Genomic DNA, 16,199 nt, shown 5'->3' with positions numbered 1-16,199 from the left:
ATTGGAAATGAAGGATGCTTTCCACTGGAGCAACAAATTCTCATCAAGGATGTATAACTCGATTTGCTTGGTTGCTTTGGTAGCCTACAGTATAACTCGATTACATTCTGTTTAGCTTGAACTTCTTTGACTGATCGGGTGTTGCATATACGTTAATGAAAAGTGGCCCTGAAAGTGCTTTATCAGTTATGTGTTTGTTTTTGACAAGAATTCTTTTTTTCCTCTTCGATTTTTCATATCACTGCATCACACAAAATGAGTGAAACTTGTGATTGGTTGCACCAGGACCCTTAGTCCGTTTTTGTTTTTCTTGGTGATGGACGCACTGACATGTTACATTCAACATGAGGTGCTATGGTGTATGTTATTTACAGATGACACCGTTCTAATTGACGAGACGCGAGGTGGTGTTAATGAGAGCCTGGAGGTTTGTCGACAGAATCTTGAATCTAAAGGTTTCAGGTTGAGAAGGATCAAAACACAATACTTGAATGTAAGTTCAGCGACGTAACCCAGGTAGCGGACATGAGTATGAGGCTGGAGGCTCAGGTCATCTCCAAGAGAGATAGTTTCAAGTACCTTGGGTCTATAATACTAATAATACTAAGGAGATTAATGAGTATGTCACACATTGTATTAGAACAAGATGGATAAAATGGAGGCTTGCTTACGGAGTTTTGTGTAATAAGAATGCGCCACTAAAACTTAAAGGTAAGTTCTACAAAGTGGTGGTTAGACCGAAATTGTTATATGGGGCAGAGTATTGGACAGTCAAAAATTCTCATGTTCAGAAGATGAAAGTAGCTGAAATGAGAATGTTAAGATGGATGTGTGGGCATACCAGGTTAGATAAGATTAGGAATAAACTTATTCGTGAAAAGGTGGGAGTGCCCCCGTGGAGGATAAGATGCGGAAGACGAGGCCGGGATGGTTTTGGTATGTGAAGAGGAGAAGCACATATGTCCTAGTTATGAGGTGTGAGAGGTTGGCCTTGATGGGTATGTGAGGGGTAGAGGTAGGCCAAAGAAGTATTGAGGAGAAGTGATTAGGCGGGACATGACACAACTGGAACTTACTAAAGGTCAAGGATATGCAGATCGAGAATTAGGGTGGACGGTTAGTAGGCAACTGCGTATGTATGTTCTCGTTGGTAACAGTAGTATTGACATGATATCTCTTTACTCTTTCTCTTAGATTGATGGTACTGTCTACTTTTTGATTACATTCTTTAGTTTTAATTTTCTTAATACCTTATTGTTATTATCATTTGTTGTCACTACTTCTCTTCATTTTATCGGCAAGGGGAGGGTTTATCGGAAACATGCTGATTTGTTGTTGTGTATTTTATCATTTCCATTTTAAATCATGTTAGGAGAACTGTGTATAATATAAAAAAACTACTCAAAACTCAGATTGCGCAGTGGAAATTAAACATCTCTCTCTCCTCTTTTCTCTTTTCTTCTTACAAAAAATACACTATCGTGACCAGAAGCTGGTTCTTAGAAAGAAACAATCAGCAAAGCAGTATATAATTAGTAATATACTACTAGACTTCCAGTAAAATAGATAAAATCTACTTCCAAAGCTAGTTCTTGTAGTTCTCCTCTCCCTCTTACATCCCGTGGAACTTTTTCACTTTCTTTGTAGTGCCCTCCAAAAACTTACTAACAGAAGAGAGGGAGAGAGCTCAGCTACTACCCAAACACGAGATAAAGAAAGGAGTACAGTTGATTAGACATTACTATTTCTTTTCGTTTTCCCTTAGGTTGAAAGTTTGTCAGAAAGCTTCAACTTTTGTTGGGCATTGATGATCTCCATCACAGCCTGCATTTACATGAAGATTCTTGAACTGGGTATCTCTAAAAATGTCAACTTTAGACAAGTCCCATGTTGATTTGGAAGCTGGTACTGCTGAAATTGTGGAAAAGAAGAGGTCTTCTTCTGTATCAGAATGTTCAGTGGAAGTGGATCTGGAAGCTGAGGAACAGGATACTACTAAGGCACATTTGCCTAAGGTTATAAAGAGGGATTGTAGGATTTGCCAGTTGAGTTTTGATGCTTCGAATCCAGAATCTGAGGTCCCCATTGAATTGGGTTGTTCTTGTAAAGATGATTTGGCTGCTGCTCACAAGCAGTGTGCTGAGGCGTGGTTTAAAATTAAGGGAAACAAGTAAGTATTTTGACTAGTAATCCACATTTTGTTATAATAAATCAGCTGTCTTATTCTAATTTTAGTATGATTTTTGGAAACTACTTTCTTCTTCGTTCTTTATTTCTTTGGTACAGGATAGTCTATATCGGTGAGCTTATTTTCAGGTTTAGAGAATTATGATTAGGAAACCCCTGCATTTTTCTTTGTTCAGGGAAATGCGGCCGAAAGAGTAGATTCCCGTTAAGATAGTGGCAAAATTTGTTTTCTGATTATAGTGTAAGATTTATTTAATGAGTATAAAGCAATGCTGTCTTAGACAGAGCTAGATGAAAGTGGATAAGCATCTTGTGTTTAACGGAAAAAATGGAACAACCGACACTAGATTTTTACTGCGAAATATTAACTTCTCCGATCTGAATCCTCCTCTCATTTTTCTACAATGTGAGTTCACAACTTCATTCATACCATTTCTTTTTCTTGAAATTGGAGATCGACTCGATACTGATTACCAGCCTCCAATTTGTCTAGTGGACCCTGTAAAACTGAAAACAGTATATTTCTAGTCTAATCATTTGATGGAGTATAAATTCCTAGTATTTATCTTTTTGGTTAACCTGAATATGGACATTGGGTAGCAGTAAATTGTCACCAAGTTAGAAGTTCGTCTGACTGAACTTTGTTTTATTTATGATGGCAACGCAAATGTGAAGTACCTTCCTATCGAATTTTCCAGTTGACCTACTTGTATTGATGAGCAGGACATTCAACATAATGCTAAACCTTTTGAGGTTTCATTCTGTATGGAGGAATACGATCTAGCACACATCTAGCCTTTGCAACAAGCACTTTAGCAGCTACTTTCCCCTCTTTTGCTTCTCTTTGTATCTTCTTCAAATGCTCTTTTCTCACACATTGTGAAGAAGATTCTCTCTTCTCAGATACTTTAGTCAAACACATAGTGGTCTGGGTTGTTAAACAGGCCAAAGTTGTGTGCTTGCTATGTCTTTTTGGGATTAAGAAAATGTAAAGAAACTAATGTACGAAACCTGGTTTCACGTTAGTTTAGTGATTCATTCTCTCTGGCGTAATGCGATTAGAAGCAAATAGTTCAAATGAAACTATCACAAATTGGCTACTTGTGCAAAAGGCATCTTTCTTCTGGTTTATCAGAGAATGTTAACTTTTTACTTGATGGGTGGTGGGGGGATGGAGTGCTCATTGACAAGCTAATGTTGACAGTAGCTTTGTTGATACATCTTAAGAAGAGTCTGACATTTTGCTGATCGAGGATGGGATCTTGCTACCCTAGCTCCTTTTCTTGACCATTCTGAAGAGTGTGAGTGTGTGTGAAAATTGTCTTGTTTCTTAGCCCCTTTGCTCTTTCCTTACCAATTGCAGCGGCGTTCATTATTTAACGAGCAGCCACTGGGAAATCCTATCAAACGCAAATCGGTTGGTTCTAAGATATGTAAGATAGGCACTTCATAAGTTATTATCATGCCTTTTACTCGGGGGGGGGGGGACAATGATGTAAATGGCTGTGTCCTAGGTTATTTCTCTTGTTTGATTATTAGACGCTTTTGTCATTCGTGTATCTTTGGTGGAAAATGAACAAGCACAGAGGCTAATTAGACTATATATCCTTAAAAGTTGGGCAATGTTTTCTGTTGCTTCAGATTGTTGTCATATGATACAATAATTTTGTGTCGTTTTTTTTTTGCGGTGGGGAGGGGTAATAGGTTGCAAACATTCACCAATTCTATCTGTTAAGTTCCTTATTGAATCATGACTTTTTGCTTGGGAACTCTTATTTTGACATGTTTGTCTGTGTTGAGTAAATTTTGAATCTGTAGTTTCTGAACATGGACCTTCTATATTTTCATGTTCAACGTATATATTTTGACTCGATGAGTTTTGCACTTCCAAATGTGATGCAACAAATTAGATGCTTGTCAATAGTTGATTATGATTTTTTACAGCCTGAAATATCTTAAAGATCCGCAACTCAATCCTTATGCCATAAGAGCATCTTTACTTTGTTGGATCACCCTGAATCTTGTCGTGATGTCTTGTATTTGCTACCTTTTTGAGGATTAAGTACATTCTGGATTTCAGGAAAATGTCTTTGGCTGATTGCCATCTTCATATGCATAGTCTGCTAAAATTTGTAAACTATTTCGTTCTCTATGTCCTTGTTCTTTATTATTATTATCTTTCTCTTTATTTCAATTTCGTAATGTTCCTATATACTCCACTTCAGACTTATGAAGGGATTTTGATTTTTCTTTTCCTTTTGCTTATCGCCTAGTGTATTATACGTTCAAAATAATGATGATATAGAGATTTTCCTCCTATAATCTGGACGGTGCTGTTTTACTTTGAGCTGCTGACTTAATTGTGTTGGTGTTCTTCTACCTTTATGCTTCTCCAGAATCAGACTCTGGCATTATCAGTCCCATGTTGTAACATTTAAAAGATTAATACACAAGTTTTCTGACTTGTAAAGAAGACAAAGTGGAGATATTTTTAAACCTCGTATTATATATGTTGATGCTGCATGGATACTTAACATCAGTAGAAGCTTTCATCTTTTTCTACCCAAATGCATATCTGAAGAACCACTGGTTGCATGTTATGACACATGAAACACTTCAAAACCCCTGTTGCATTCATGTTTATCTGACATGATTTGGGCATTGGTGGGGATGTGGGATACGCATCAGATTTGGTAATTCATCTATAATGTGCTGATTACAACTATAGTGAAGAAGCATGGGTTGGTTGTGCTTTTGCTTTTTATGTGTGTATATGTGTGAAATGTGTCTATACTGTGTGTATGTATGTAATTCGCACAATGTACTAAATTATTTGCTATTATATGAGATATGCATAAAACAACAACAACACCTCAATCCCAAACATGTTGGGAGTATGAGATATACGTACTGAATATAAAATTGGAAATTGGTGATTAAGGATATGTTTTCTTGATCTGTCTCGTATCAGATACCCCCATTGCTTCCACTTAACATAACTTGCATGTACCTTATGTTGCAATTACAAAAGCCCTCAAAGACCTATTTATTTATCTGCTACATGCGATATAAACTGATTGTGCCAGAACCGTCAAATCTGCAGAACTTGTGAGATCTGTGGATCAATTGCACGGAATGTTGCAGGTGCAAATGAAGCAGAGCTTGTGGAGCAGTGGAATGAAGCAAATGACGCGGCAGTTGTAGCAGCCACCGCACCTATCCCAGCTCCCACAGTAGAGACCAGAAACTTCTGGCAGGGTCATCGATTCCTAAACTTCTTGCTTGCTTGCATGGTTTTTGCATTTGTGATATCCTGGCTCTTTCACTTCAATGTACCATCATGATACTTGGAGAGACTATAGTAGAAATATCAGCTAGGCCTCCATGCATGTTTCCCCGTGCTAAGATGGCACTCTAGCATACATATTGCTGCATTCCCACTTGGAAAAATTCCTGTTACTTTCCTTAGTAGAGCTACAGAAAAAACCAGATTTGTGCTTCGTGTTGTGACGAGATGTAAATAGAAATATTTGTAATTAAATTCCAGTATTCATGTGTAACAATTTGATTGATTGTCCTGCGCTAATTGTTCCTGTTGTTAAACCACACTACCGAGTTGCATGTATGGGCTTCAGATTTCTCCCCGTTTCTCACACAATATCTGTCTTGCTTTTCATTATGGTTTCAGGGGGAAAGCTGATGTTACCTTACAAGCTTCACTACTTGATCTTTTTCTTTTTCTATTTTGGTTTAAATATTTCATCTTGTGCTGCATCAGGGATCTTTTGCGGTGTGCCTGAGGTAGCCATTTCAAAGTAATATTTGGATGCCTGGACTCATAGCTAATGATCGCCTTATGTACGTCCATGAGGGATTGATGCTAATAATGTTCGTACCCAGATTATCTCAGCCTTAGTAAGCAGAGTTACTCGTGCTATCTTTGTTGGTAGGAAGTATCACATATCTAGTGGAATATTATAGGTGCACGCAAGCTAGTTTGGACAGAATTGTTATTAAAAACAAAAAAGTTCTTACCAACATAGATGTGGTAAAGAACCACAGTCGTACTCATTTGGTTTTAGGTCATGTTCAGCTAAAGAGTGGTCCGTACCAATGGAAGTTGGAGCCTCTTTTGACATGAGCCTCATGTCCCCTTTGAGCCAAAACAAATGAAGTTAGTTCTCCATCTGAACTTTTTAAGGGGTATACAACATGCAAGGGTGAAATGTTGAGTTCCACTCAAAATTAAATCGAAGAAAAGGTCAAAGGTTAGTTTTATTTACACCTTTTTTTTTTACATCCTTTTACGTTCTTACCTAGCCCGAGAGTAGGGTTGGATTGCCATCACCAGAGGCGGATTTAGGATTTAGAGACTTTGGGTGTCACAAAATTTTGAACGTAGACATACTACAATTTACATTGTCTAAATAGGGTATAAATTTAATTGTTTGGTATATTTGGGTTTCGGTTCGGGTTATTCATCTTTAAAGTTAATATAAACAAATCGATCGAGTAAAATTATTACGTAATTTTTATGATAACTTAGAAAAAAGTATAAAATTCAACTGGATGATGCATTGTGTATAAGAAAAAAAAGGGTCGTTATCAATTTATATTTAGATACTCAAGGTAAAGATTTATACTAATAAGCACTCTAAACATTAAAACAGAAGCAAGTTTACGGACACTTTTCAATTTACTTTTTTTTTTTGAAAATTAACTCACTCAATGTTATATACAATTGTCCTACTCTAGAACAATCTGACAATAAAATAAATTTTCATCCTTGATTAGAATAGTAACTTTCAAGGATTTCTATATATTTTTTGGTTTCTATAAATAGATTTACCGAAGTTGTGCTCTTTTTTATCTGGAGGAGTTGAGAAAGCGCAACGGGAGGGGGGGGGGGGTTACGAGGAAAGAATAGATTTTTGAAAGAAAACGATTTTTATATTTTATGTTTAAAGAAAAAAAAAGAGGAAAAAAATTCAAAATAAACTAATAAACAAAGAAAAACTTAATAGGAACTGCTAATAAATAAAAAAAGAGCAATTTAGAAAGAGAAAGAAGAAACAAAGGAGTAAACCTCTAAGAAAAGTGTGCTAGGCCGGATTCGACTGGATGGAATGATAGTGCACAGCTAGTGGAAACATGGGTCATTTTGTTACCGAGGGTGTCACTTAAAATAGTTGTTTACATTCCTTCCGTTTATACAATATGCATACATACTATTGCATGGTCTCGGCCAAAGCTTGCGGGTGGTGTATCACTCCATCTCTTACGTATAGATCCGCCTCTGACCATCACATAAATAGTTGATTTAATCACTAAAATAATAGGTAATCACTAACATAATAGGTAGCTTTTTATTTTTCCTTTTTTAAATAAAAAAATCTCAATTCATATGACCATATTATACATAACTATAACGATCAAAGATCAAAAGAGTTCTAACGAATCAATCACCTATGCACTTGCAGGAATCCACCATCATACGCAGTTTCCATATACGTATCAAACTAATGTTTCTAATCCTCTGAGTCGCAAATGAGGCATGGTTTTCAGAAAGTCAAATTTGAAATTTGTATCTGTGCAATTTGTAAATGTGTCAATTTTTCTACTTTTCCAAATCATTCTCAGAAGTTATTAAACCGTCAAAGGTGAACAAAATAAAACGTTCCACCTCAAATTCGTATTTGTAAGGTATGTTGCAATAATTTTGCTTTTCAAAAGTTGTTTCACCTCTATTCCCCACCCCCCTGCAACATAAACTAAACAAAAATAAAATGAGAGAGAGAGAGAGAGAGCAATATGACGTTATTTCTAGAAAATAAATTTTACCAATTAGTTGCTGTCGATCTGATGTAGATTACCATTCATGTGAATTTTCTTTAGTTTATATGACACCTGATACTTGGTAAAAATTGCACGGGCACCCTATTTGGTAGTCCCCATTTAACCTATACCCATATTTTTAAAATTATTTAACGTATACCCTAATTTTAACAACTTCGCCTCCTCTTCTTCCTCCTGACCTATGCGCTCCTTTCTTCCTCCTCTTCTTGTCTATCAAATTAACTTTTCAACCACTACTTTAATATATTCACTAATAAAATGTGAAGTCAAATTAACAACTTAACCTACATTTGATCAAATACTGTCATAAAATAACAAAACAGAGTATTGTTATTGTTCTATATTTAAATTCAGAAACTCTGTCAACAAAAGGTAAAACGTGGGCTTCTGCAAATTTTACAATTCTTTATTTTGCAAGCTCGAGATACAAATCCAAATGCATCGAGAGCGCAACAGATACTCTTTAGTTCATCTTGTTATGTGTTTATCTCATACAGAATATACAGAAGTTCCAAATCCAATATGAAGAACATGAAGAATTCTCCATGAGGTAAAGCCCGATGTGATGCCAAACCATCTCTTAATTACACTGAAAAGTTAATTTGTCCTGAAATTTGCACCACAAATTGAAGAACTTCAGAATAATTTATCTGAAGTTTGCACTATGAAGTGAGATGAAACTAAAGTTTGCCCTTGCACTATGAACTGAAGTTCCTGAAGTTTGCACTACAAATTGAAGAACTTCAGATTAATTTGTCTGAAGTTTGTACTATGAAGTGCGGGGAAACTGAAGTTTGCCCTTACACTATGAACTGAAGTTCCTGAAGTTTGCACTACAAATTGAAGAACTTCAGACTAATTTGTCTGATGTTTGCACTATAAAGTGAGGGGAAACTGAAGTTTTCCCTTGCACTATGAACTGAAATTTATGTGATTGCCTTTGCAAGTCAGGCCAAACTTCAGGCAAAAATATCTGAAATTTTGCTTTGATAAGGCTACACTTCAGGTTTAAAATTCTGAAGTTCAAACTTCATACATAAATTTTTGCTATTTAAGGCCCGTATACCTGAAATTACCCGAAAAGTGGGTACGCTTGTAATTTTTTTGCGAAGCGGATATAAGTTAAAATGTGACCCATAAACTGAGTATAGATGCAAATCCCCCTGATATTTGTGTGACATTTTCTTAGGCTCATGAAATGCCGAATGCAGATCTGATGAATTATTGATCATATCTTAAATAGTATTTTAAAAGGTGAAGACGAGCGTTAGCTCCACGGTTTTTTATTTCCAGTATTTGAAAAATAAAAACAAAACATTGTCACACCTCTTTTTTTCCCGGGTAGGGGGGTTTAATTAAAGTGACACTAATCGAAATTGAATTATTTAATTTATTCAGAGTCGCCACTTAGACTAATTGATGGTGTCCCAAGTCACTGGTTTATTTTAAATCCCAAATCGAAGAAATGTGACTCTGTTTAAGGTCCGCAAAAACCAAAAGACGGGGTAAGGAATTTTGTTAACCTGGGAGAAGGTGTGAGGCACTCCCGGATTCCGTGATTTTAGCATGGTCGCTTAACTATTAATAATTGGCCTAATTATCTGATTTATTACATATTTTAGAACCTTTTATGTGTTAATGCTTCTATACCGCTTTTAATTATTTTAAATAATTATAAAATTTATTTAAACAAGTCGCGATGTCGCGCATTCGCTCGCTTTTGTACATATTGCGAATCGCGTCACGTGAAACGCACCTGCGATCTACAACATGTTGATTTTTATTATTTGAAGTTGGGATCAAGTCGTGTGAAACGCGCACTTGAGTTTAGAATTATGTATCATGACTATGGCACGGGAACCTCGATGATTTATTATTAATCGCGCCTAAAGTAAGCTACGAGGTTCGGATATTATTTATTCTCCTAAGATTTGAGATTAGTGAGGCCATGAACTATGAAATCAATTGTGGAAAAGGATCAGCTTTTGCTCTTAATTATTCTGGCCCACATAACTTAAAATTGATCATAGCACAATTGACCTTTTAAAGCCAATTAATGAGTATGCCTAGTTACTAGTTCATCAAGCAACTCCAATATCCATTAGTCAATTGCAGTAGTACATGTTTCATTAAGCAAAGCCCAACTAACAGGCCCAATCATCTTTTTTTTTTAAAAGTCCAAACCTCACTTTTCAATTTCAACTACCAGACATGGATTTTATCCCCAAAGTTTAAACATTCACTATGTACCCAAAAATCATGTTTTCATCAATCATTATGTTAATCAAACAAGAAAGTAACAAAATTTAACAAAGCTAACGAGACCTAACATTTAATATAGAAGAAATATTTCAATCTTCATGAAGCTAAATAAGATCAAATTATATATTCAAGTATAATATCTTAACAAAACAATGATGGGAGAAATGGACCTTTACAAGACTGTTTTGAAGCTCGGATACTGGACAAGGATTGAAATACAGCCTCGACCAAAATCGACAAACGGAGCTCGAACTCGACGACTCAACTTTTGAGCTGTTGTTTTCTGTACAAAAGGGGACTGTTTTGCTGGGTTTTCAGCTCATTTTGTCGTATTTTTTAGCTTGGTTTCCAGTTGGTTTCGGGGTTAGAGTTTGGTGATGGATTGCTGGATTTCTTTGAAAGAAAGCCGAAGAAAGAATGACACGAATAGAAATTCCCTTAGCGTAGAATAAGCAAAAATATTTCTCTCAATTCCCTCCTCCCTATTTTTTTCTCCTTCTCCTCTTTTTTTTTCTCCTCACGTTTCTCTTCTATTTATAGAAAAAATTTCGAAATTTTTTCAGATTTTGTATTATTATTATTTTATTATTTTTTAATTAAAAAGAATTCCCACTTCCCATTTTTCTTATTTTTTTAAAAAAATAATTTCCCACTTTCCTTTACTTTTATTTTTTATTTTTTAATTTCTCACTTTTTTACTTTTATTATATTTAAAGTCCCACTTTTTTTAACTTTTTTATTTATTTATTTTCCACTTATTTGTTTTTTAATTTCCACTTTCTTACATACTTTTACTTTTATTTTTTAAATTTTCCACTTTCTTTTACTTTTTTATTAAACAATTTTCACCTACTTTTACTTTTACTTTTTAATTATCTATTTATAATTTTCCTATTTTTTAATTCCCATCCGAATTTGTTTTTTTTTAAAAATATTTAACTTGTTTTTTTATTTTTTGTTTCGGTTTTTAAATTCATTTTATTTTAAAATAAAAATAAAAATAATACTAATAATAATAATTGACCTTTTAAATTATTATTAATTTTTACCCTATATTTAAAAAAAGTGTAACAAAGCTAAAAAAATATATATTAAATTTTTGAAAATATTTACATAGTAGAAGGTGATAAAAATTCAAATATAGTCAAAAATTAGGTGCTCACAGCTGCCCCTCTTTGCTTGAAAACATGAAGAGATTTCAAGCAAAGACTAGGTGAGCCATGTGACTAATTTTTGACCAAACCATTATTCAGAAGGAAAAGAAATACAAGATAGGGTGCAACCGAGTCCTGATTTTGGACAGCCTACATATCCCAGGTTATAGGGGAATTAGGTCGCGTGTAGTTCAAGGAGAATGGTGGAATGATGAGTTGAGGAGTCGGGTGAGGTTCCGTCGAGGCTCCGGGTCCGCTATCCTGCTATTATATCAAAATAAAAAAGAAACTAAACAAGCCTATCAGTTATGAGTTACAAGATTCCTATCTATGAGTCTTCTGAAATTTGATCTTGAGTCTTGACTGGTTCTTCATGCAAACCCTGACCTAAACCTTGATGCTCGCTAGCTGTAGGTTCTAGTTCATTGTTCTATAGCTTCTTCTAATCAAAACGGGACTCCAATGCTCGTGGCTTCAGTCATGTCTTCAGCATTCCACATCTTTTCAAATGCTTTTGCATTTTGGATTTACTTATTTTTTCTTTTCTTTTATTCTAAATTGAGACTTCTTCTTTTGGTCATATCGAACCCTGTGCCTCGAGGTAAAACCTACTCAGATACCAAAACAAACAAACGAACGAAATTGTTTTGCCCCAGTTTACACTAGAAAAATTTCGTGAGTTATTGTAAAAAAAATTCTAAACTACTTCTTTATTGAAAGCAATAAAAGGTCGGGAGTGGTGTACTATGAAAAAGTCATGCTATTTGTTTTTTGGATGGTGTTCCTTTATTGTCAAAAGGATGTCTCAACTAAGGATTGGTGTACCTTATATTGGAAAAATATAGCCAGGGAATGAGATACCCTATATTGGCAAAGATATCAGGGAGTGGTGTACCCTTCATTTAAGATCAAATCAACTAGGAAGTGGATACCCTATATTGAAAAGGAGACTAGAGAGTGGAGATCCTGCGTCTGAAATAAAATCAACTAGGGAGTGGAGACCCTATGTTGGAAAAGCGACTAAGGAGTGGAGACCCTATGTCTAAAATAAAATCAACTAGGGAGTGGAGACCCTATGTTGGAAAAAAGACTAGGGAGTGGAGACCCTATGTCTAAAATAACTTCAACTAGGGAGTGGAGACTCTATGTTGGAAAAGTGACTAGGGAGTGGAGATCCTATGTCTAAAACTAAATCAACTAGGGAGTGAAGACCCTATGTTGGAAAGGCGACTAGGGAGTGGAGACCCTATGTCTAAAATAAAGTCAACTAGGGAGTGGAGACCCTATATTGGAAAAGCGTCTAGGGAATGTAGACCCTATGTCTAAAAGAATCAACTAGGGAGTGGAGACCCTATGTTGGAAAAGCGGCTAGAGAGTGGAGACCCTATGTCTAATATAAAATCAACTGGGGAGTGGAGACCCTATGTTGGAAAAGCGACTAGGGAGTGGAGACCCTATGTCGTAAAATAAAATCAACTAGGGAGTGGAGACCCTATGTCTTAAAATAAAATCAAATATGGAGTGGAGACCCTATGTTAAAAAAGAGACTAGGAAGTGGAGACCCTATGTCTAAAATATTATCAACTAGGGAGTGGAGACCCTATGTTGGAAAAGCAGACTAAGGAGTGGAGACCCTATGTCTAAAATAAAATCAACTAGGGAGTGGAGACCCTATATTGGAAAAACGACTAGGGAGTGGAGACCCTATGTCTAAAACAAAATCAACTAGGGAATGGAGACTCTATGTTGGAAAAATGACTAGGAAGTGGAGACCCTATGTCTAAAATATCATCAACTAGGGAGTGGAGACCCTATGTTGGTAAAGCGATTAGGGAGTGGAGACCCTATGTCTAAAATATCATCTATTAGGGAGTGGAGACCCTATGTTGGAAAAGAGACTAGAGAGTGGAGACCCTATGTCTAAAATATCATCATCTAGAGAGTGGAGACCCTATGTTAGAAAAGAGACTAGGGAGTGGAGACCCTATGTCTAAAATATCATCAACTAGGGAGTGTAGACCCTATGTTGGAAAAACGAACTAGGGAGTGGAGACCCTATGTTGGAAAAACGGACTAGGGAGTGGAGACCCTATATCTAAAAACATTAACTAGGGAGTGGAGACCCTATGTTGGAAAAGCGGACTAGGGAGTGGAGACCCTATGTCTAAAAACATCAACTAGGGAGTGGAGGCCCTATGTTGGAAAAGCAGACTAGGGAGTGAAGACCCTATGTCTAAAAACATCATCAACTAGGGAGTGGAGACCCTATGTTGGAAAAGCGACTAAGGAGTGGAGACCCTGTATCTAAAATAAAATCAACTAGGGAATAGAGCCCCTATGTTGGAAAAGCAGACTAGGGAGTGGAGACCCTATGTCTAAAATAAAATCAACTAGGGAGTGGAGACCCTATGTTGGAAAAGCGACTAGGGAGTGGAGACCCTATGTCTAAAATAAAATCAACTAGGGAGTGGAGACCCTATGTTAGAAAATGCAGCTAGGGATTGGAGACCCTATACTACCATGATTTTGAATTTTCTTTCTTTTCTTTCTTTTTATTTTCATTTTTTTAAATATTTTTAAAGAGAATAAGTAAAATACGGGAAATAGTTTGGAGAAGACTTCCCTTTTAGAGTTGTTGTTGCTGCAGAGCTGTTTCTAGCTCCTGCACGATTTCGTCTTCTTCCTTTTTTTGGGGGTTGCACCTATTTCTTGTAAGGTTGCTTTTGGATTGCACCCGTTTCCTGTTATTTTTCAAACAAAGAATAATTGTTAGTTTCAAACGGTGGTTGATTTTGCGGGCTTGAGTGTTTCAGTCACTTGATCTTGGTTGACTTCTTTGATGATATTTTTCATTTGCAATTGGTTATTTTCTGAATATCGATTGCAATTCTGGCCCCGAAGAACCTTTGGCATTTCAAAACCTTGTCATAACGGTTGGTCACGTGGGACCTAACCTTTTCAATCTTTGTTTTGACTTTATGGGCATTTGACATTCTTTATTCCAAAGCTTTCAATTTCAAAACGTTGGGAAACCTTTGGCTTTTTCACACTTTTCCATGACGGTTAGCCACGTGGGACTACACTTTTTCAATTTCATTTCGCCCTCATAGGCACTTTAATTTGATTTTCTTCTTTTGAGAGCTTTTTGATTTCGAAGCATCGGCTACTATGGCCAGTCGGGGTCAACTTGATTCCCTTGCCGAGGCTGGGTGCCTTTTGCATATATTAGCTTGTATCAAACGAAGGCCCTGTAAATCAGTCTTGCCATCCCTTCTTTGCCTTAGTTTTTGAACAGAGTTAGACCGAAAGGGATTCAAAGAAAAACAAACAATGGAATGGACAAATGAATTTAGACAAGAGGTATCCCTTTCGGGGAAAGGAAAGAAGGACTTATCTGGAGTACATGCGGACTTCAATGAATATGACATGCCTTTTGGACTGGATGCTAGATCTGTGTAGACCGTTCGACTCTCAGAAATTAATCACAATTTTTGCCTCGAAACCGAGAACCTTGCCTAGGACTGCGTTGATGACAGTGACTGTGAGGATCCTTTTTTCGATCAGTGGCACCCTTTGCGGGATTTCGCTAGCTTAACCTCTCTTCTCTTCTCACCATCACCGTATAGTACTCTTTGCGAGTTTTCACTAACAAGACTCTCATTTTTAATTTCTCTGTTTACCGTCGACATACGATGCCCGTGAGGGTTTTCACCAATAAGACTCTCTCATTTTATTTCTCTCATTTTGATTGTAACAGATCCAAGCGGTTGTATCCTTTAATTTTTGAATATTCTTGCCGATTGATCGGATGGACTTGAAAGGATTTGGATAAAAAGGATTTGGATTGAATTACAACTTTGAAATCTTTCGGGCGAAACCATTGCCGAACCATTATAACTTCTGTCCCAGTTTCAACTTTTGGGGAAAATGTGGATTTTTATTTTGGTGTGACTGAACCCCAGAGAGAGGCTTCCTACGTATCCTTTCGGAATCAAGTCAAACGTAGTTCAAGGACGAGAACTTTATTTTTTATTCTCTTTTGTTTTGGTTTTCTTTTCTATTTTGGTTTCTTCTCTTTCTTTTTCCTTTCCTTTTTCCTCATTTTTCATTTCATTTTCTTTTTCTCTTTTTTTTTCGCTTTCATGTTCCAAAGAGGGTAATCAAAGAAAAGGTAACCGGCTCAAAGGGTTTGCAAAAGGGTTTATAGTGTTTGGGTATCAAGAATGAAAGCCTTCATCATCCCAATTAGAGAGCATTAAAGTTGTGTAAAGGGGTCAAACATAATACCTTTTGACCGCGTCTGCATTGACAGTTGTCTCGGGGTCATTTCCTTCGATTCTTCCCAGGTACAACGCTCCCTTTTGCAGTAGTCTCGTTACAATGTATGGACCTTTCCAATTTGGAGCCAATTTTCCTTTAGCTTTTTCATGAGGTGGGGGGATACATCTTAGAAGAGTTGTCCTTTTTCAAATTTTTTGGGCCGCACTTTCTTGTTGTAGACACGAGCCATTCTTTGTTGGTACAACTGCCCGTGGCAAACTGCGACCAATCATTTTTCATCAATCAGTGTCAATTATTCAAATCGGTTCTTGACCCAATCTTTATCCTCAATCTCGACTTCAAGAATGATCCGAAGAGATGGAATCTCAACTTCGTTCTAATTTTCTATTTATTTTCTTATAAGCCTTGTCTTCAAAACATTCCGCTTCTTGATTCATTATTTCGATGTCCGACAGCGTT

At 36.4% G+C, this 16,199-nt stretch overlaps 1 protein-coding gene across 1 annotated transcript; it reads left to right on the top strand.

Annotated features, from left to right (window-relative positions):
* Window positions 1-1,365: 1,365 nt before the first annotated feature.
* On the top strand, window positions 1,366-5,773 carry LOC104108041 (uncharacterized). Its single transcript, XM_009616997.4, has 2 exons — window positions 1,366-2,170; window positions 5,291-5,773. Exons 1-2 carry the CDS (start codon window positions 1,866-1,868, stop codon window positions 5,529-5,531), a joined length of 546 nt encoding a protein of 181 aa, XP_009615292.1. The 5' UTR covers window positions 1,366-1,865; the 3' UTR covers window positions 5,532-5,773.
* The last annotated feature ends 10,426 nt before the right edge of the window (window positions 5,774-16,199 follow it).

This window comes from Nicotiana tomentosiformis, chromosome 3 (genome assembly GCF_000390325.3).
Source record: "Nicotiana tomentosiformis chromosome 3, ASM39032v3, whole genome shotgun sequence".
NCBI lineage: Eukaryota > Viridiplantae > Streptophyta > Magnoliopsida > Solanales > Solanaceae > Nicotiana > Nicotiana tomentosiformis.
The sequence above is the reverse complement of the archived record's forward strand: the minus strand, read 5'-3'. Positions and strand labels throughout refer to the sequence as shown.